General features: G+C 42.0%; 1 protein-coding gene across 2 annotated transcripts in view; it reads right to left on the reverse strand.

Annotated features, from left to right (window-relative positions):
- Positions 1 to 3,624: 3,624 nt before the first annotated feature.
- crata (carnitine O-acetyltransferase a) overlaps positions 3,625 to 23,259 on the reverse strand; it is a 28,323-nt gene continuing 8,688 nt past the window's right edge. For both annotated transcript variants that reach the window (XM_021601730.2, XM_036976821.1), the window contains exons 4-13: positions 20,823 to 20,876; positions 16,349 to 16,514; positions 15,817 to 15,991; positions 14,936 to 15,114; positions 14,562 to 14,662; positions 14,163 to 14,282; positions 12,068 to 12,190; positions 10,098 to 10,296; positions 5,530 to 5,667; positions 3,625 to 4,938 (exon numbers count right to left, since the gene is read on the reverse strand). In XM_021601730.2, the coding sequence (XP_021457405.1) occupies positions 4,723 to 4,938; positions 5,530 to 5,667; positions 10,098 to 10,296; positions 12,068 to 12,190; positions 14,163 to 14,282; positions 14,562 to 14,662; positions 14,936 to 15,114; positions 15,817 to 15,991; positions 16,349 to 16,514; positions 20,823 to 20,876 (1,471 nt within the window). In that variant the 3' untranslated portion in view covers positions 3,625 to 4,722. The remainder of the gene's footprint in view (positions 4,939 to 5,529; positions 5,668 to 10,097; positions 10,297 to 12,067; positions 12,191 to 14,162; positions 14,283 to 14,561; positions 14,663 to 14,935; positions 15,115 to 15,816; positions 15,992 to 16,348; positions 16,515 to 20,822; positions 20,877 to 23,259) is intronic.

The raw sequence follows: 23,259 nt of genomic DNA on the forward strand, positions 1-23,259 counted from the left end.
GGATTCATTATTTTCTTACAAACTTCTCAAATAACTTCTTAACTGTCTTAAGATGATTTTCCATAGGCAACTGAGCTAGATAGCTATCTTGGGACTGTAGGGACTTGCTTCCATTCAGCCATGAGCATAAGTGCTGTCGGGCACTGATGTTAGGCAATTAGGCCTGGTTTGCAGTCAACATTCCAATTAATCCCAAAGGTGTTCAATTGGGTTGAGGTCAGGGCTCTGTGCAGGCCAGTCAAGTTCTTCCACATTGATATCGAGAAACCATTTCTGTATGGACCTCGCTTTGTGCATGGGGGCATTGTCATGCTGAAACAGGAAAGGACCTTCCCCAAACTGTTTCCACAATGTTGAAAGCATAGAATCGTCTAGAATGTAATTGTATGCTGTAGCGTTAAGATTTCCCTCCACTGGAATTAAGGGGCCTAACCCGAACCATGAAAAACAGCGCCAGATCATTATTCCTCCTCTACCAGACTTTACTATGCACTATGCATTGGGGCAGGTAGCGTTCTCCTGGCATCCGCCAAACCCAGATTCGTCTGTCGTACTGCCAGATGATGAAGTGTGATTCATCACTCCAGAGAATGCGTTTCCACTGCTCCAGAGTCCAATGGCGGTGAGCTTTACACCACTCCAGCCGATACTCGATCTTAGGCTTGTGTGTGCGGCTGCTCGGCCATAGAAAACCATTTTATGAAGCTCCAGACAAACAGTTATTGTGCTGACGTTGCTTCCAGAGGCAGTTTGGAACTTGGTAGTGAGTGTTGCTACCGAGGACAGACGATTTTTACGCACCACGCCGCTTCAGCACTCGGGGGCCCTGTTCTGTGAGCTTGTGGACTACCACTTCACGGATGAGCCGTTGTTGCCCCGAGATGTTTCTACTTCACAATAACAGAAATGACAGTTGACCGGGGCAGGTCTAAACAGGGTAGACATTTTAAGAACTGACTTGTTGGAAAGGGGCATGCCACGACGGTGCCATGTTGAAAGTCACCGAGCTCTTCAGTAAGGCCATTCTACTGCATTCTACCTCTCTCCCCCAAAGATAACGATGGTCATTATGGCCAAACAGTTTCATCAGACCAGAGGACATTTCTCCAAAAAGTACAATCTTTGTCCCTGTGTGCAGTTGCAAACCATAGTCTGGCTTTTTTATGGCGGTTTTGGAGCAGTTGCTTCTTCCTTGCTGAGCGGCTTATCAGGTTATCGTTTTACTGTGGATATAGATAATTTTGTACCCGTTTCCTCCAGCATCTTCACAAGGTCCTTTGCTGTTGTTCTAGGATTGATTTGCACTTTTTGTACCAAAGTACGTTCATCTCCAGGAGACAGAACTCGTCTCTTTCCTGAGCGGTATGATGGCTGTGTGGTCCCATGGTGTTTATACTTGCGTATTATTGTTTGTACAGATGAACATGGTACGTTCAGGCATTGGGAAATTGCTCCTAAGGATGAGCCAGACTTCTGGAGGTCTACAATTGTTTTTCTGAGGTCTTGGCTGAGACCTCATGTGGCTGGAGTGTGTCAGCAGTTCCTGCAAGAAGAAGGCATTGATGCTATGGACTGGCCCACCCGTTCCCCAGACCTGAATCCAATTGAGCACATCTGGGACATCATGTCTCGCTCCATCCACCAACAGACTGTCCAACAGACTGCCCTCATCAGGAGCATGCCCAGGTGTTGTAGGGAGGTCATACAGGCACGTGGAGGCCAAACACACTACTGAGCCTAATTTTGACTTGTTTTAAGGACATTACATCAAAGTTGGATCAGCCTGTAGTGTGGTTTTCCACTTTAATTTTGAGTGTGACTCCAAATCCAGACCTCCATGGGTTGATACATTTGATTTCCATTGATCATTTCTGTGATTTTGTTGTCAGCACATTCAACTATGTAAAGAAAAAATTTATATTTATATTTAATAAGAATATTTCATTCATTCAGATCTAGGATGTGTTATTTTAGTGTTCCCTTTATTTTTTTGAGCAGTGTATATATGTGTATATATATATATATATATATATATATACACATATATATATATATATACATATACATATATACATATATACATGTATATACATATACATATATATACATATATATATATATACACACATATATACATATATATATATACACACATATATATATATATACATACATATATATATATACACACACACACCACACATATATATATGTGTATTTCTCTGTGTATATATATTTATATACACACACACATATATATATGTGTGTGTATATAAATATATATACATATACACAGAGAAATACACACGTGTGTATATATATGTATATATATATATATGTATATATATATATATATATATATATATATATATATTAAATTTCTACTTTAAATGGAGCACAATCATGTATTAAATCATATGACAAATGTTATTCAAATAACTTGACTCACCCTCAATTATACCTGGAGGCACATGTATCAGCTTTAAAAATATGTTTCTCTTTGTTTGGGCTAATTGTCTTCTAACCTAGCACACGGCATTGGCAACTGGCTGCATTTCACAATTCCTGGTTATATGGCGATAAGTAGCACAACACTCGATGCTCTGCTCCTCTTTCCATTTTGCCGATGCAGGTGTTTACTCCACATCCCTCAGCAAATTAAGTTTTTGGGGACAACACTTTTTTACCCACTTTGAACCCAGTGTGAACCAGGAGGAATTCTCCCATTGGTTGATGCAATGCATGCCTGCACATCAAGGTTGTGTACCCCTACTTAGATGTTGCATGTATCAACCAATGGTTGCAGTCCACGTTATTGACTGTGCCCTCAGGCACCAGATTGCTATAATGCTGCGTTCAAAACAACTGGGAACTCTTGGGAATAAACAAGATCCGACTGGGAAAAATAGTTTTGAATGGTCATCCAACTCGGAAATGCAGGCATCTTTTCTCGTGCTCCGACTTTCCGACGTGAAAATCACTAACGTCATGATTTGACCTAGTTTTTCCCCCAGTCGTCTTCAACGCATAACATATGATGTGGTTAGCTGATACGTAAAATACATGTCTTGGCATGTGTCAGCAACGTCTGAGCAGGGGAACACAACCCTAGACACACGGGAATTTGACACCTATGAAGTGGCGTGGTGCTGCCCATGGTTCTAATCTAAACGGTCAGCATAGCTCAGTGAAGAAGGTTGGGGGAACTCACTTTCTATTCAAACCAGCTTCCATACTACTTTTAAAATGTTATTCTTTTGATATAAATGTATCCCAAAAACTTGGAAGTCAATCAATCTGCCATCATTGACACAATGGAAAATCAAATAAGTTATTATTTAAATAGCATGGGCGCCCATGCCATTTCAATATTTAAAATAACTCATTTGATTTTCCATTGTGAGGAAAAACAAATATGTACAATTTAAGGCCAAGTGGCAAACAATAATGCATGCACTAGGGATGGGAGCATGCGGGGACAGACGACGGAGTCATTGTTTTTGTGTCTGTTAAGTTGTTACTTGTATGTATACGTTTGTTTTTGGAATAAAAAAAAAATGTATATATAATTATTAAAAAATTAAAGAAAATTTGAGTGTACATATACCAGACTTGAAACTTGGATGATTTTCATAAACAATTGTTTAATGTTAATAACCAGCATTAAGTACATAACCAGTGCTATTTACAGCATTCAGAACCCAGACAGACACACAAGTACCTTCAAAATTCAAATGTCTGTATTTACCAGTGTTGGGGAGTAGTGAACTACACATAGTTCTAGTAATTTAACTACATTTTACAGTATTTACATATACTTATTCACAAAGTAGTTTGGATGTAGTGAACTACTTTTTCAAAGTAACTATAGTTTTACTATGGGTAACTAGTGTAGCTTACCTTCTTCCAGTGTGAAGTAATTGGTAGCTTGGTAAACTATATTTGAGTAGCTTCACCAACACTGGTATTTACACAATTAGTGTAAAAAAATTAAAAGGAAATCCTAGAAGGCAAGGCAGGTACAAAGTTCCAGTATCCCACTCAAACACTTGCTCTTCCAAATAACGTGCACTGTATTTGCTACAATCTCAAACATACTGTTCATAATTTAATTATACACAATTTCAACACAGCCATAATGATTCAATCTCTTTTTAGTGATCCACTCCACTCCTCAAACTATTTTGCTAACCTGTTTCCAGATCTGTTTGTGCCGTCTTGCCAACACCTATGGTCTTGTGCAGAAATAAATCTGGGACCAGGCTATTGTTTTGCCACAGGCTCATCCACAATGATGATTGCAATACAAAGAATACGATTCGATCTGTACAAGTAAACCTGCATAATTTTTTTTGATGAACAATGAATGTGAATTTAAGTCTTAATATTGCAGTCAATAAATCTTTCAACCTGTCATATAAACAACACGCCATCAAACTGATGTTGTACACCAAACTGCAATTGTAATGATGGCAACCATGTACTAGCTAAAACACCTGAATCTGGTCTGAAGCGGTATTAATCGATCTTGTATCAGTTTGTGGTGGCCTGGCCGGGCTCTGAACCAGGTCTGAGGCGAGCGGTCAATGGTGGCATAGGCCTTGGACCATCTGAAGCGGTCTTAAGCTGTCTTTTATCAGACAGTCTGTGGTGGCCTAAGTCTGGAGCAGTGTTCAGCCAAGCCTAGTCTGACCCTGAACTAGGTCTATCTTGGTTTGCCTCTCACAGCTTGGCCTTGGGGGTGCTCTCCAGCAACATCCTCATGTCCAGCAAGGCCTCCTCCAGCCTCTGGGCCATGTGGGCCGCATTGGTCTCATTGCAGCTGTTGAACGCCGACACAGCAAAGTTGATGTGTTCTGCCATGGGGTTGTAGCACACGCCATAGCCGTCGGGTGCCACGGGTCCGAAGCACATCACACAGTCAGTCTTGGCTGGCACCTTTGGGGGAGGAGAAAGAAGGGGGGAGCGGGCAAGCTTACTCCTTACGGTATGAGCATTAGCTAGACCCCCTAAGTAGCCTCAGTAGCTAGACCCCCTAAGTAGCCTCAGTAGCTAGACCCCCTAAGTAGCCTCAGTAGCTAGACCCCCTAAGTAGCCTCAGTAGCTAGACACCCTAAGTAGATTCAGTAGCTAGAACCCCTAAGAAGCTTCAGTAGCTAGATCCTTATGTAGCTAACTTCTAATGACAAAGCTTGCTAGTGTAGGTATAAAAATGAGCTAACCAAGATGACACTTGGCTGACCCTAAGGTGTCAGCTACTGACAACATTAGCTCAATAGCTAATTTTTAAGTTTGGCTACACCTGTCCCAATCGTGTAGGGCAGACAAACACGCAAGGAAAGAGTCCTTCAGCACTACGGCACAGTGTTTTATCAACCAATTACGTCAGACTAGCAGTAATTCAACCAAAATGGTTTAATAAAACACTGTCACTGCATTGTCATATGGTTGTTCAGCCACCATATTGTGTTGCCAGATCGGAAAACAACAATGAGCGTCAATGAAAAGTCCCATAAGATAGCTATTTACCTGGCTAGTGGAAAGATTGTAGTGGTTGGCCACAGCGTACGAGGTGTCCATGAAGATCTCAGGCATGGAGGTCAGGTCTTCGATGGCCTGCAGCTTCAGCCCCAGAAGGTGTCGGTCTATGGCCTGGCCATGGATCGCCTGGACACAGCCAAACCATAGACATACATATTTATATCTAATATTCATGCATATTGACGATGTGTTTAGGCTATATCATTGATCCAAACACACTGGGCAAACACACTTGACTTGTGCACTTCAAACATTTCAATGTATTCTATTATAAGGAACTGATAGTGCTCAGCGAATGGTGATTTTTGAGGTCGGCTTGGTTCTTAAAAAATAATAACTTTCTTTTTATTTAGATTCGTAATATATATATATATATATACAGTGGGGCAAAAAAGTATTTAGTCAGCCACCAATTGTGCAAGTTCTCCCACTTAAAAAGATGAGGCCTGTAATTTTCATCATAGGTACACTTCAACTATGACAGACAAAATGAGAAAGAAAAATCCAGAAAATCACATTGTAGGATTTTTTATGAATTTATTTGCAAATTATGGTGGAAAATAAGTATTTGGTCAATAACAAAAGTTTCTCAATAATTTGTTATATACCCTTTGTTGGCAATGACAGAGGTCAAACGTTTTCTGTAAGTCTTCACAAGGTTTTCACACACTGTTGCTGGTATTTTGGCCCATTCCTCCATGCAGATCTCCTCTAGAGCAGTGATGTTTTGGGGCTGTTGCTGGGCAACACGGACTTTCAACTCTCTACAACGATTTTCTATGGGGTTGAGATCTGGAGACTGGCTAGGCCACTCCAGGACCTTGAAATGCTTCTTACGAAGCCACTCCGTTGCCCGGGCGGTGTGTTTGGGATCATTGTCATGCTGAAAGACCCAGCCACGTTTCATCTTCAATGCCCTTGCTGATGGAAGGAGGTTTTCACTCAAAATTTCACGATACATGGCCCCATTCATTCTTTCCTTTACACGGATCAGTCGTCCTGGTCCCTTTGCAGAAAAACAGCCCCAAAGCATGATGTTTCCACCCCATGCTTCACAGTAGGTATGGTGTTCTTTGGATGCAACTCAGCATTCTTTGTCCTCCAAACACGACGAGTTGAGTTTTTACCAAAAAGTTATATTTTGGTTTCATCTGACCATATGACATTCTCCCAATCTTCTTCTGGATCATCCAAATGCTCTCTAGCAAACTTCAGACGGGCCTGGACATGTACTGGCTTAAGCAAGGGGACATGTCTGGCACTGCAGGATTTGAGTCCCTGGCGGCGTAGTGTGTTACTGATGGTAGGCTTTGTTACATTGGTCCCAGCTCTCTGCAGGTCATTCACTAGCTGTGGTTCTGGGATTTTTGCTCACCGTTCTTGTGATCATTTTGACCCCACAGGGTGAGATCTTGCGTGGAGCCCCAGACCGAGGGAGATTATTAGTGGTCTTGTATGTCTTCCATTTCCTAATAATTGCTCCCACAGTTGATTTCTTCAAACCAAGCTGCTTACTTATTGCAGATTCAGTCTTCCCAGCCTGGTGCAGGTCTACAATTTTGTTTCTGGTGTTCTTTGACAGCTCTTTGGTCTTGGCCATAGTGAAGTTTGGAGTGTGACTGTTTGAGGTTGTGGACAGGTGTCTTTTATACTGATAACAAGTTCAAACAGGTGCCATTAATACAGGTAACGAGTGGAGGACAGAGGAGCCTCTTAAAGAATAATTTACAGGTCTGTGAGAGCCAGAAATCTTGCTTGTTTGTAGGTGACCAAATACTTATTTTCCACCATATTTTGCAAATAAATTCATTAAAAATCCTATAATGTGATTTTCTGGATTTTTTCCCCTCATTTTCTCTGTCATAGTTGAAGTGTACCTATGTTGAAAATTACAGGCCTCATCTTTTTAAAATGGGAGAACTTGCACAATTGGTGGCTGACAAAATACTTTTTTGCCCCACTGTGTGTGTGTGTGTGTATATATATATATTGAATGTACTATGCGGATTGAATGCTGGAACACAGAATAAAACAATTAATAAAATGATGGTAGTGACTGTCCATTACTGCTAATCCCTTATTAACCATAATTTATTCACATTACTTTAATAGGATGTTTCCGTTGTGTATATTACATTGGTTTAATTTGATGACTATTATTTCATTCAGTCATCATCTCTACAGAGCTGCTGCCTATGCTGTCTGACAACATCACTATTTTAGTAATTCTTCAAAGTAAATAAGGCATACTTTTATGACTTCTGAATACTAACTAACTATCAATCACTTAGATCACGTATTTTCAGGAAGAGATACCTTGAAGTAGCTGCTTTCTATACCTCTCCATCACACATTCTCTGTGTCTGCTCCACACCACTGAGGTATAGTAATCTCCACACAGACCGGACGAGTAGGCGCGCGCGCAATGGATTATGGTCATTGTAGTTAATTACCATGTTTTCTGTGCTAAACTATGTGGAATATTGGCCTCCCTACTACATTGCCCAGTTCGGGCTTGATCTTATTTATCTCTAGAGAAACTACAGTGCAATGTGCGCATTGAGCTCACAGAAAAAGAAACAAACTAAATTAAAATTATTAAACCGACGTTTGTCAATTAGTTTTAGTTTTTTTTAAACATCTACCTACAGTAACTAACTATCAGTTAATTGCTCAGCACTAGTGAGTGCAGTACTCTGTCACTGATGGTTAAGTAAATAGGGTGCCATAGGGTTGGGGTCAATTCCATTACAATTCTCCTCAGTGCTTTTCAATTAGGAACATATGGAATAGGGTTTAATTTCTGAATTGACTTGTTGGATTCGAACTTGTAACTTGTAATATCTACTGAGTAGATGGAAATCTACTGAGTGAGAAAGTTTCCATTCTGTCAGAACATCTTATGGTTAAATCTCATGTATCCTATGGAGAGAAGGGCAACGGTCTGGTTTCAGTCAACAGATAAGGTAGGACAGCCGTGGATTAGGCAGGAGTGAGGAATGTGGGCCGAGGCAGGGCCATGACTACACAGAGGAGCGGCACCACTGAAGTTCCTGCCTAGCAACAGTTTCAAGCAGACCACCATAGTCCCTATGCCCACTAAGGTAACCTGCCTAAATGACTACCGACCCGTAGTACTCACGTCTGTAGCCATGAAGTGCTTTGAAAGGCTGGTAATGGCTCACATCAACACCATTATCCCAGAAACCCTAGACCCACTCCAATTTGCATACCGCCCAAACAGATCCACAGATGATGCAATCTCTATTGCACTCCACACTGCTCTTTCCCACCTGGACAAAAGGAATACCTACGTGAGAATGCTATTCATTGACTAAAGCTCAGCGTTCAACACTATAGTACCCTCAATGCTCATCACTAAGCTAAGGATCCTAGGACTAAACACCTCCCTCGGCAACTGGATCCGGGACTTCCTGACGTGCCGCCCCCAGGTGGTGAGGGTAGGTAGCAACACATCTGCCACGCTGATCCTCAACCCTGTGTGCTCAGTCCCCTCCTGTACTCCCTATTGACCCTCAGGAAACTAAAAAGGCTTGGCATGGTTCCTTAGATCCTCAAAAGATTATACAGCTGCAACATGGAGAGCATCCTGACGGGTTGCATCACTGCCTGGTACGGCAATTGCTCGGCCTCCGACCGCAAGGCACTACAGATGGTGGTGTGTACGGCCCAGTACATCACTGGGGCTAAGCTGCCTGCCATCCAGGACCTCTACAGGCGGTGTCAGAGGAAGGTCCTAAAACATGTCAAAGACCTCAGCCACCCCAGTCATAGACTGTTCTCTCTACTACCGCATGGCAAGCGGTACCGGAGTGCCAAGTCTAGGACAAAAAGGCTTCTCAACAGTTTTTACCCCAAAGCCATAAGACTCCTGAACAGGTAACCAAATGGTTACCCGGACTATTTGTATTGTGTGCCCCCCCCTAACCCCTCTTTTACGCTGCCGCTACTCTCTGTTTATCATATATGCATAGTCACTTTAACTATACATTCATGTAAATACTACCTCAATTGGCCCGACCAACCAGTGCCCCCGCACATTGGCTAACCGGGCTATCTGCATTGTGTCCCACCACCCACCACCCGCCAACCCCTCTTTTACACTACTGCTACTCTCTGTTTATCATATATGCATAGTCACTTTAACCATACCTACATGTACATACTACCTCAAATCAGCCCGACTAACCGGTGCCTGTATATAGCCTCGTTACTTTTTCACTGTTGGTTAGAGCCTGTAAATAAGCATTTCACTGTAAGGTCTACACCGGTTGTATTCGGCGCACGTGACAAATAAACTTTGATTTGATAGATATGCAAGGAGTTGACTCCACCCAGTAGAGGTTCTACATATGGACTTGTGTAAACATGTCATTGTCTTATGCAGCTGTGTGACCCAGTGGGTGAATAAACTTGGTTTGAGCTTTATTAGTCGTCTGTGAGTTTCTTTGTTTGTCAGACCGGAATCTAAAGGGAATTGACCCCAAGCCTGTTGTGAGGGTATCTATCCTTTCTATTAGACAGCACTCACTCACCATGTCAGTGTATGCCCGGTGGGCTTTCACAGCCTTCTCCAGTAGGGTCACTTTTTCTATCTTCTGTTTGGCTGGGTCGTCCATGGCCTTGACGAAATTAGCAGAGTCGATGGAGCAGGAGCGGATGGTGTCGGTGCGACCCAGCTTGAACATACGCAGAGACGCGCTCTCATAGGTGGCACAGCACCGCTGATACATCCTGAGAGAGAGAGAGAGCGATCCCAGTTATATTGCATTGATACAGTTTAAGGCTAGTAGGAGTTAGGTTAGGGAATATTTTGCTCTCTGGAGATCCTACTCCTACAAAAGGAGGATATCCAGTAAGCCTATCTAAAAACATTGCCATCTAGTGGTCTGAATATTGACATTCTTATCAACAATTCTCTATTTTATGAACAAGTCTTATAAATTAGAAAGAATACATCAATTTGATGATGCTTATTATGCATTAAGGTTGAACCAAACAAATATATCACGTAACAAATATAAATGAAATAGGAAACAATTAAATATGTCAAATTGAATTAAACAATAATGTATGTTTTTTTGTTGTTGAATTTTACCCCCTTTTTCTCCCCAATTTCGTGGTATCCAATTGTTAGTAGTTACTATCTTGTCTCATCGCTACAACTCCCGTACGGGCTCGGGAGAGACGAAGGTCGAAAGTCATGCGTCCTCTGAAACACAACCCAACCAAGCCGCACTGCTTCTTAACACAGCGCGCATCCAATCCGGAAGCCAGCCGCACCAATGTGTCGGGGGAAACACTGTGCACCAGGCAACCTTGGTTAGCGTGCACTGCGCCCGGCCCGCCACAGGAGTCGCTGCTGCGCGATGAGACAAGGATATCCCTACCGGCCAACCCCTCCCTAACCCGGACAACGCTAGGCCAATTGTGCGTCCCCTCACGGACCTCCCGGTCGCGGCTGCGACAGAGCCTGGGCGTGAACACAGAGTCTCTGGTGGCACAGCGGGCGCTGCAGTGCAGTGCTCTAGACTACTGCGACACCCGAGAGGCCAACAATAATTATGTTTGCATATAATAATAGCCTAATATATTTAATATGCCATAAACTATTGTTTAACAGTTTCACTCAATTCATTCTAATTAACTTAATAATTATGACACAACCCTCACTATTGTCATTGGTTGCACTGTTTGTCATCATAACCTGGTTCAAGTATCCATGACATTACCCTGAAGAAGGCACAGTGATGCCGAAACGTTTGTGATTTACCCAATAAATTGGGAGTTTATATAGTGTGCGACTCTCTTTCTATAGTTTATTCGCCATTAGTCAGCACCTCCACCCAAAATCATTTTTCTGGGTGTGCGCCAGCTCATGTTTTTTGTTAAACAATGCAGGCATGACATAGGTGTCTGCAGTGTATCCTTATTGAAAACCAGGATTCACTAAATGTGAAGCCTGGGGAAGTTCATGGTAAAAAGATAGCTAAATAGGGGTGGGAACATGCTATAAATCAAAGGTGCTTACTAGATTAGTGTCGTATGTGCAACAGTGTGTGAGGATGGCCGGGAAATCACTGATTAAATCACAAAATATGTTGATCAACGTCGATTGTGTGTGGAACACACTTTTTGCAAAACACAATTCAGCTTTTCCTACAAGGTTTCTTCCATCTCCTGCACTGTTGTAAACTAGCATACTGAACAACTCTGCAAAGTGTGTCCTACCCAGTCTAAAAACAGTGATGATAACATAACATGTAGCACCAGCAGTGAGCACCAACGGCATGTGGGAGAGGGTTCTTGAAATGTAACATCCAATAAAAAATCTTGCCGCTGAAAGCCAGCGTTCCATTCAAACCGTTTTGACTAAGACACAATTCTCTAAAAGTCAAAGGGAGGCGTGACAACAATGTGATTTTGGAGGTGTGGCTACACGAGACTATTTGCAGTGTAACTGAAATAAGAACGGAAACATAATTAGCATAGTGCGTATCCTCACCTGTAGTAGGCCAGCTGTAGTCCCATCTGGATGAAGGCATCGGGGCTCATCTTGTGGGTCTTGGGAACGTTCTTGCCAAAGTGGGAGAAAACAATGACTTTGACATCCAGGTCATGAACCATTCTGGGGGGTAGATGTCACAACGCAGAATATTACAGGTTAGGCCTATACAAATATATTAATTCATAATTGAATACATCCAAACTATGTTTCTGAACTATATCCATAGGCCTGTATAATATTTAACCAAGGTCTGGAAAATAAGACTGGTTGATTCAGGTGTGTTAGCGCTGGGCTGAAAAAAAAAGCTGGAGCCCCCTGTAGCCCTCCAGGACCAAGGCATGTATGTAGCAGAGGAGGCTGGTGGGTGGAGCTATAGAAGGATGGGCTCCTTGTAATGGCTAGAATGGTATTAATGGAACGGAGTCAAACGTGCGGTTTCCATATGTTTGATTACAGTGAGCCCATCCTCCTATATCTCTCCCCCACCAGCCTCCTCTGCTATGTAGCTAGCTCTCACACATAGAACTAGAACACATCTTTCTATGTACTGTATATACAGTTGAAGTTGGAAGTTTACATACACTGAGGTTGGAGTCATGAAAACTCATTTTTCAACCACTCCACAAATTTCTTGTTAACAAACTACAGTTTTGGCAAGTCGGTTAGGACATCTACTTTGTGCATGACAAGTAATTTTTCAAACAATTGTTTACAGACAGATTATTTCACTTATAATTCACTGCATCACAATTCCAGTGGGTCAGAAGTTTACATACACTAAGTTGACTGTTTCTTTAAACAGCTTGGAAAATTCCAGAACAATTATGTGCCTCTTTGCTTGACATCAGGGAAAATCTAAAGAAATCAGCCAAGACCTCAGGAAATAAAATTGTAGACCTCCACAAGTCTGGCTCATCCTTGGGAGCAATTTCCAAACACCTGAAGGTACCACGTTCAACTATACAAACAATAGTACGCAAGTATAAACACTATGGGACCACGCAGTCGTCATACCGCTCAGGAAAGAGACGAGTTCTGTCTCCTAGAGATGAACGTACTTTGGTGCAAAAAGTGCAAATCAATCCCAGAACAACTGCAAAGAACCTTGTGAAGATGCTGGAGGAAACAGGTAAAAAAGTATCTATATCCACAGTAAAACGAGTCCTATATCGACATAACCTGAAAGGCCGCTCAGCAAGAAAGAAGCCACTGCTCCAAAACCGCCATAAAAAAGCCAGACTACGGTTTGCAACTGCACATGGGGACAAAGACCATACTTTTTGGAGAAATGTCCTCTGGTCTGATGAAACAAAAATAGAACTGTTTGGCCATAATGGAGGAAAAAGGGGGAGGCTTGCAAGCCGAAGAACACCATCCAAACCGTGAAGCACGCGGGCGGCAGCATCATGTTGTGGGGGTGCATTGCTGCAGGAGGATCTGGTGCACTTCACAAAAAAGATGGCATCATAAGGTAGGAAAATGATGTGGATATATTGAAGAAACATCTCAAGACATCAATCAGGAAGTTAAAGTTAGGTCACAAATGGGTCTTCCAAATGGACAATGACCCCAAGCATACATCCTAAGTTGTGGCAAAATCACTTAAGGACAACAAAGTCAGGGTATTGGAGTGGCCATCACAAAGCCCTGACCTCAATCCCATAGAAAATTTGTGGTCAGAACTGAAAAAGCGTGTGCGAGCAAGGAGGCCTACAAACCTGACTCAGTTACAGCAGCTCTGTCAGGAGGAATGGGCCAAAATTCACCCAAATTATTGTGGGAAGCTTGTGGAAGGCTATCCAAAACGTTTGACCTAAGTTAAACAATTTAAAGGCAATGCTACCAAATACTAATTGAGTGTATGTAAACTTCTGACCCACTGGGAATGTGATGAAAGAAATAAAAGCTGAAATAAATCACTCTCTACTATTATTCTGACATTTCACATTCTTAAAATAAAGTAGTGATCCTAACTGACCTAAGAGGGAATTTTTACTCGGATTAAATGTCAGGAATTGTAAAAAACTGAGTTTAAATGTATTTGGCTAAGGTGTATGTAAACTTCCGACTTCAACTGTATCTACACTCTCACATGTTCATGTTCTGCTTGGCCTTCTCAATGTCCTTCTTGATCTCTGGTGTGATGTTAAAGCGTAGTTTCTGAGGCATCGGCAGGGGGACCATGGGGGTACGCACCATCTCAGACTTCTTCCTGGTAGATCACAAATATGACAGGAAACCCTCAGTTCATGGTACTTGTTAAGGGAATTAGACCTGCAGACACGATGGCGCAGATTAACATTTCCCACAAATCTTCCATTGACGTCAATAAATTATTTTAAAATGTCTGAAGTAGAGTTGGCCAAAGATTGACAGAAGCAGATCTCATTTGTTTCTGTTCTACACAAAGCCAGCACGACAGGGATGAGCGAGTGATTGAAGAGACTGTGTTTTGTAAATTAATGAGATGACCCAACAGTGGTGCACTTACGTGTACTCGACGACGTGGTCAATCAAGGACACGATAGGCGGGCCTTCAGCAGGGGCGTGCTCATACATCAGACCACATGACCCGTCCTCTCCAATGATAAACTGGAAACAAGGGAAACGGGAAAGTGAGGAACACTTGACAACACAGACTCAGGGATTTCAGTCAAATAAGTTCAGTGTTTAAAAAAAAAATGCAGTACCAGTCAAGTTTGGATAGACCTACTCATTCCAGGGTTTTTCTTTATTTCTACTTCAAGAAGGGGAAGATACATACAGTGTGTACGTGTGTGTGTATTCTGTGTGAGTGAGTGTACGTGTGTTGCTGCTGTTCCAGCGACTGCCCCCTCCGTGGAGCATCGGTATGTGTAGCGTCACCTGCAAAGTCTTGTCGAACCAGCGGTTGCCACTGTTCCAGCGACTGCCCCCACCGTGGAGCATCTGGACAGCGGCTCGGCTGTGATACAGCTCGTCTGAGACGCAGGGCATGGGAGCATCCAGACATACTGTGAAGATGCTCTTCTGGATGGCCTGCACAGAGTCTTTGTTCGTCTTATCTAAGTGGAGAAAAGGACGAACACCAATCTATTTGTTATTCACACTTACCCAAACCCAGTTGTAAACACAGTTCTAATCTAATTTGACTCCAGTTCTAAACCACTGCTCACCTCTGGCCCAGTTCTTCCACATCAGCACAGTTGAAGTGAATAGATTCAAAGAGAGGAAACCACTATATTGAGACACAGCCCCTTTCCCTGTGATGGGTTCTGACTTCTAAACTTGAAAAAATTAAATATCCTTATTCATGTCACTGAGGGAGAGAGGGGAATGTAGAATGTTTACATTCTGTCAGAACATGATCATGCTAGACATCAGATATCCTATGGAAAGCGGAACGGGCCACAGTCTGGTACAAGTCAACAGGAAAGCCGTGAGTTGGGGAGGATTGAGGAATTTGGGCTGAGGTCAGGTCAGAGGAAGTGAGGAAGAACAGATATCACTAAAGTCCTGTCTAGCAACAGAGGTGTATTGGCTGTCCAGATGTGTAAGGAGGAGACTCAGCGTAGGAGGAAGGTTTAAATACCAGTGCTTGTGTAAATATGTCTTTGTCTGTTCAGCTGTCTGACCCATTGGGTGAATAAACTTGGTTTGAGCTTTCCTTAGTTGTCCATTAGTTTTTACTCACTTTGTCAGAACCCTTTGTCAGAACTTTGTCAGAACACCTGCCTTTGCACCACCTCATAAACTTGTTTTCTCACCCTTGATGAGGTTGTTGTAGGCCTTGCCCCAGCTGTTGCGTTGGTTAGAGGTGAGGATGCCGATGGGCTCCTTGTTGGTCTGCAGGGACGAGCTCCAAACCTTCTCCAGTTGCATGTACAACTGGTCCACCGTCAGCGGGGTGCCATCACTGTTGTACACGTCCAGGACAAAGAACTGATGGAGGAGAGACAGGAGAGAGAGAGAGAGACAAATTATGTATTCACAATCAACTTGTAGACAGAAGAAAATGCTCAACCTGGGTCATGAGCCAATCGGTCTGAAACAGGGTGAGACTACTTGGCCTTGTGCAATAAAAAAATGCTCAGTTTTCAGATGCATGTTTCCTGTAGCGTACAATAATGACCACCACCCTGATTTGGCAAGGTGTACAGTAGCTGTGATGTCTAAACAATCAACTGCATCAGAGTTAGAGTGTGCAGATGAATTATTTTCTTTGTAATTACACATCGACAAAGCGTGAAATAAACACCTTTGGACTACACTAAGTTCCATAGGTCTTTCTTGGTTTACCTGGAAGTTGTGCACCACAGTGATGTGTGTGGGAGGCCTGGAGCGATGGGCATGGTTGACCACCGAGTCCCTCTTCAGGCCGGGGACGCGACATGAGGACAGGACCTGATAATACTGGTTCATACACAACTGCTTCCCACCCAGGTACTCCACTGGTAACGTCTCACTGCGGACCGAGCAATGAGAGGTGGATGGTCAAACATTCATTTACGGACTCATTGAAGTTCTTCAACTATTAAGAGAGACATTTTCTTGAACATTCAGTCATAAGGCTTACGTGGTGATCCCATAATTATGACAAACAGTTACGACAACTGATGTCAACTTGTGGCAATAAACTTAAAGGTGCACTATGCAGGAATCGCTCCGCCATTTCCTGGTTGCTAAAATTTGAATAGTTCCTCTAATTTCAGTTTATGTGACAAAACAAGCAAGTATGGTATAGAGAGTCATTGTACCATCTAAACCGCTGTGAATATATATTTTTGTTATTGTATTTTCAGCTGGTGTACAAAATACAAGGTAAAATATTTAAAATAGGAAGCATAGAAACAGAGTACATGGAACAGATCTACTGCTTCTTAGACTTGCTGTCAATGAGATTGACAGGTCTATAACTCACATTTCTATGTGATTGTTTTTCTTAGGTCACCCAAAAAGTTATATATTGCAGCTTAAACACAGTGATTAAACTGTGATCTCTAAGCTAGATAAAGCAGTCTGCTGCCAACCAGACAGAGCACACACACTTGAGATTGTGTGTGTGTGTGTATGTGTAATATACACACAGACACAGACACAGACACAGACACATACATACATACATACACACATACATACATAGTATAGTTATAAATATAGTATAAACAAATATATTATACAGATATATAATAAAAATAATCTGATTCATCCTCACTGTTTTAAAATATACACTGAGTGTTCAAAAGAGAGGTCAGGTTAACTGGTGATTATGTTAAGACTGATTGTTTTTTAAGATAAGTTTAATGCTAGCTAACAACTTAACTTGGCTCCATGCTGCACATGCGTAACAGGTAGTCAGCCTGCCACGCAGTCTCCTCGTGGAATGCAATGTAATCGGCCATAATCGGTGTCCAAAAATGCCAATTACCGATTGTTGTGAAAATGTTAAAATCGGCCCTAATTAAATCAGCCATTCCGATTAATCGATCGACCTCTAGTTCAAAACATTAAGAACACTATCCTAATTTCAAGTTGCACCCCCTTTTGCTCTCAGAACCGCCTCAATTCGTTGAGTCATGGACTCTACAAGGGGTCAAAAGCGTTCCACAGGGATGCAGGCCCATGTTGACTCCAATGCTTCCCACAGTTATGTCAAGTTGGCTGGATGTCCTTTGGGTGGTGGACCAGAATTTATACACACAGGAAACTGTGTGAAAAACCCAGAAGCATTGCAGCTCGACACAAACTGGTGAGCCTGGCATCTACTACCATACCCCGTTCAGAAGCAGTTAAATCTTTTGTCTTGCTCATTCACCCTCTGAACGGCACGCATACACAATCCATGTCTCCATTGTCTCAAGGCTTTAAAAAAAAAAATCTTTAACTTGTCTCCTCCCCTTCATCTACACTGATTGAAGCGGATTTAACAAGTGACATCAATAAGGGATCATAGCTTTCACCTGGTCAGTCTATGTCATGGAAAGAGCAGGTGTTCATAATGTTTTGCATTGTCAGCGTATAGGCACTATCAATGCTAACTTTCAAACACTAACTTCTTAGCATTTGTGGCAGAACTTCAATGCAAGTTAATGGTATTTTTTTTATTTTACCAAATGTATTATAATAGAAAACAGAAACACCTCATTTACATAAGTATTCAGACCCTTTGCTATGAGACTTGAATTTGAGCTCAGGTGCATCCTGGTTCCATTGATCATCCTTGAGATGTTTCTACAACTTGACAGGAGTCCACCTGTGGTAAATTCAATTGATTGGACATGATTTAGAAGGACACACACAATTGTCTAGAAAAAGTCCCACAGGTGACAGTGCATGTCACAAAAAAAAACAAGCCATGAGGTCTAAAGAATTGTCCGTAGAGCTCAATGACAGGATTGTGTCGAGGCACAGATCTGGGAAAGGGTACCAAAACATTTCTGCAGCATTGAAGGTCCCCAAAAACACAGTGCCCTCCATCATTCTTAAAATGGAAGACGTTTGGAACCACCAAGACTCTTCCTAGAGCTGGCTGCCCAGCCAAACTGAGCAATCAGGGGAGAAGGGCCTTGGTCAGGGTGGTGACCAAGAACCCGATGGCCACTCTGACAGAGCTCTATAGTTCCTCTGTGGAGATGGGAGAACCTTCCAGAAGGACAACCATCTCTGCCACACTCCACCAATCAGGCCTTTATGCTAGAGTGGCCAGACAGAAGCCACTCCCGCATGGAGTTTGCCAAAATGCACAAAAAACTCTCAGGCCATGAGAAACAAGATTCTCTGGTCTGATGAAACCAAGATTGAACTTTTTGGCATGAATGTCAAGCGTCACATCTAGAGGAAACCTGGCACCATCCCTACGGTGAAGCATGGTGGTGGCAGCATCATGCTGTGGAGATGTTTTGCAGGGACTGGGAGACTAGTCAGGATCAAGGGAAATATGAATGGTGCAAAGTACAGAGAGATCCTTGATTAAAACCTGCTCCAGAGCGCTCAGGACCTCAGACTGGGGGCGAAGGTTCACCTTCCAACAGGACCACGACCCTACGCATACAGCCAAGACAATGCAGGAGTGGCTTCGGGACAAGTCTCTGAATGTGCTTGAGAGACCCAGCCAGAGCCCGGACTTAAACCCGATCGAACATCTCTGGAGACATGAAAACAGCTGTGCAGCGACACTCCTCATCCAACCTGACAGAGCTTGAGAGGATCTGGAGAGAAGAATGTGAGAAAGTCCCCAAATACAGGTGTGCCAAGCTTGTAGTCTCATACCCAAGATGACACGATGCTGGAGTCGCTGACAAAAGGTGCTTTCAGGGCCTGACTACTTATGTAAATGTTATACTTATGTAAACATTTAAATACATTTTAGAATAAGGCTGTTACGTAACAAAATGCGGAAAATTCAAAGGTTCTGAATACTTTCCGAAGGCACTGTATATACAGTACCAGTCAAAAGTTTGGACACACCTACTCATTCCAGGGATTTTTTATATTTTTTACATTGTAGAATAACAGTGTGGACATTAAAACTATGAAATAACATATGGAATCATGTAAGTAACCAAAAAAACATTTTATAATTGAGAGATTCTTCAAAGTAGCCACCCTTTGCCTTGATGACAGCTTTGCACACTCTTGCCCCTTCTCTCAACCAGCTTCATGAGGTAGTCACCTGGAATGCACTTCAATTAACAGGTGTGTCTTGTTAAAAAGTACATTTGTGTAATTTCTTTCCTTCTTAATGTGTTCGAGCCAATCACTTGTGTTGTGACAAGGTAGGGGTGGTATACAGAAGATAGCCCTATTTGGTAAAAGACAAAGTCCATATTAGAACAGCTCAATTAAGCAAATAGAAATGACAGTCCATCATTACTTTAAGACATGAAGGTCAGTCAATCTGGAAAATGTCAAGAACTTTGAAAGTTTCTTCAAGTGTAGTCACAAAAACCATAAAGCGCTATGATGAAACCAGCTCTCATGTACATTAGACCAGTGGAAATCTGTATTTTGGTATGGTGAGTCCAAATTTAAAATGTTGGTTCCAACGCAGTGTCTTTGTGAGACGCAGTGTAGGTGAATGGATGATCTCTGCATGTGTGGTTCCCACCGTGAAGCATGGTTTGCGCTCAGTGGGACTATCACTTGTTTTTCAACAGGACAATGGCCCAACACATCTCCAGGTTGTGTAAGGGTTATTTGACAAAGAAGGAGAGTGATGGAGTGCTGGCCTCCACAATCACCCGACCTCAACCCAGTTAAGATGGTTTGGGATGAGTTGGACCGCAGAGCGAAGGAAAAGCAGCCAATAAGTGCACAGTATATGTTGGAACTCCTTCAAGATGGTTGGAAAAGCATTCCAGGTGAAGCTGGTTGAGAGAATGCCAAGAGTGTGCAAAGCTGTCATCAAGGCAAAGGGTGGCTACTTTGAAGAATCTCAAATAAAATATATTTAGATTTGTTTAACACTTTTTTGGTTACTACATGATTCCATATGTTATTTCATAGTTTGATGTCTTCACTATTATTCTACAATGTAGAAAATAGTAAAAATAAAGTTTTCCAAACTTTTGACTGGTACTGTATGTATGTATAAATAAAATAGTTCCTGGTTAGCCAGTTTGGCTAAATATAAATCAGGGTTAGCAGGATTAGGGGCAGGAAATCAGATCCTGGTACAATCTGAGTCAATTTAACATGGCTCTTCCCTTGTATTGGATTTTGCCCTCTGATTAAATCGTGTCGTTAAGACAAGATGCGGAGCACTGGCACTCACTTGTCAATCATTGTCTTGAAGTCCAAAACGCCAGCGATCAGCTTGGCAGCAAACCTGGGTGGAGAGATTTGAGCAGGATGATGTTATCAAATTTTATTTGTCATATGCTCCGAATATAACATGTGTAGACTTTACCGTGAAATGCTTACTTACAAGCTCTTAACCAACAGTGCAGTCCAAGAAGAAAGTATTTACCAAGTAGGCTAAAATAAAAAGTAATAATAAAAAGTAACACAATAAGAATAACGAGGCTATATACAGGGGGCACCGGTACCGAGTCAGTGTGCAGGGGTACAGGCCAGTTGAGATAATCTGTAAATGTAGGTGGGGGCGAAGTGACTATGCATAGGTAACAAATAAACATTGAGTAGCAGCAGTGTAGGGGGGGGGGGGGCAATGTAAATTGTCCAGTGGCGATTTTTTATGAATTGTTCAGCAGTCTAATGGCTTGGGGTAGAAGCTGTTGAGGAGCCTTTTGGTCCTAGACTTGGCGCTCTGGTACCGCTTGCCATGTGGTAGCAGGGAAAATAGTCTATAATTTGGGTGACTGGAGTCTCTGACAATTTTATGGGCTTTCCTCTGACACCACCTATAATATAGGTCCTGGATGGTAGGAAGCTTGGCCCCAGTGATGTACTGGGCCGTTCGCACTACCCTCTGTAGCGCCTTACGGTCAGATGCGGTGCAGTTGATGCTTGGTCAATGCATTTGAGTGAATGGGTACGAAATATGCTTCTAAAAATGTTATGGATACTTAATTGCTTGTTATTTTAATTCTCAAACACTATTCTAGGACACTTGGGGCATAAGAAACAAAATGCGCAAAAATAGTTTGATGGATCTTTTGAATCGGACCTTATTGCTTTTATCTTAATAAAATAAGATAAAAGCTGAAGTAAGAAAGGTATAGAAAAGTTCAGGAAAACATCAGGGATGATCATCAAACAATCTTTGTGAATGATCGTTTGTGGAGAATCAATTCATTTCCCTCAGTTATTCTATGCAGATTCATCACTCACAGCTTTCATCATATGCACAACACAGACGACGTGTTCCTGAGAATCCTACCTTTCAGGAAAGGTATTCGCTCCAACCATTGTAAATCTAGAGCTGAATTCGTAGTTAAAATTATTTAAAGATGCGCCAGAAGATGCTTTTACTGCTCCGTTAGTCCCAGCCACAGATATCAAAGGTTACTCAGGTAACCACAGTTCTATGAACTGAGCGGCAAATTCAGATGAGTAAAACAAGGCATTCATTGGGGTTATTGCTGGGAGCCAACAATTAAATTGGGGAGAGATGCCTGGACTAAATCATAAAAAATATTGCAAGGGTGATATTCTGAACAGTGCACAACATAATTGCAGTGAGATATAATAACAGAAAAAAACGTATAAACTAGTAGAAATGACATAAGAGTTAGGCTCGACAAAATTGATTCACGGTTTAACGGATTTTCCCCCCAGAGAAGTGAGGTGAGCGAAAACAAATAAAAATACATGAAGTGAATAAGGAAAAACAGTAAGTTACCACATTGTCCTAGGCTCTTGTGCAGGCTCTAGGACTAATGTGAGCTTCAATAGTTATATTATTCCATGTGAAAACTTACACTATTTGTCTTTTAAAAAATGCAGATGTTACAATGTTGTTAATAAAATTAAACACAATGGGAAGTATAACTTGTGACAGTTTCTTTATTCCTGAGAGAAAACAAAGTGCAATCCAATTTCATAATTGAATGTGATGTATAGAGTAATAGAGATTTAAAGATCATTTAAAAAAATATAGAATTCAAGAGTAAAAGACAAATAATAGTAATCAAATTAAGATAAATGTATAATAATGAGTTATTATGTCCTGATCTCTGGCCAGTCAATTGGTTAAATTACATTGTTGTTTCGTCTATTAATCGTTTCTAATAGATCTGAAAATGATGCAATAACCATGAATTTAACCGACTGTTTGTTTATAATGAGGGACGTCCCACATTTAACCTGGAAACATAAATAGTAGGAATTTGCACTGGCTTCAGTCATTATGGTGTGAGCGTTTCACTGTCCAATCCAAGGCTTGAACATGTTCTGAGGCTTTTTGGTCTCTTGTGCATCAACTTGGGAAAGCCTCAAGGGAGAGCGGACGGTGCATTATAAGCAGAGCCCTACATATATTGCCCAAAAATAACAGGGGTGTGGAGAAAAGTAAGGCAGGGCATCCGTTAAACAGTGATTCAACTTTGTCCTGCCTAATACATATGATAAAACCCCCCAGGGGATTATTTGCGTGATCAATGAGGTGAAAACAACATGGTCTTAGCTCAGACAACAAGCCATTTCTCTGCCATGTCAATAGGCCATCTAAATCCTTTATACATGTAACCTATGTCAACAGGGGCCCATGTGCTGCAGTGCTTACTTCAGTGATCCGCTACTGCACCCCT

This window comes from Oncorhynchus mykiss, chromosome 5 (genome assembly GCF_013265735.2).
Source record: "Oncorhynchus mykiss isolate Arlee chromosome 5, USDA_OmykA_1.1, whole genome shotgun sequence".
Classification (NCBI taxonomy): domain Eukaryota; kingdom Metazoa; phylum Chordata; class Actinopteri; order Salmoniformes; family Salmonidae; genus Oncorhynchus; species Oncorhynchus mykiss.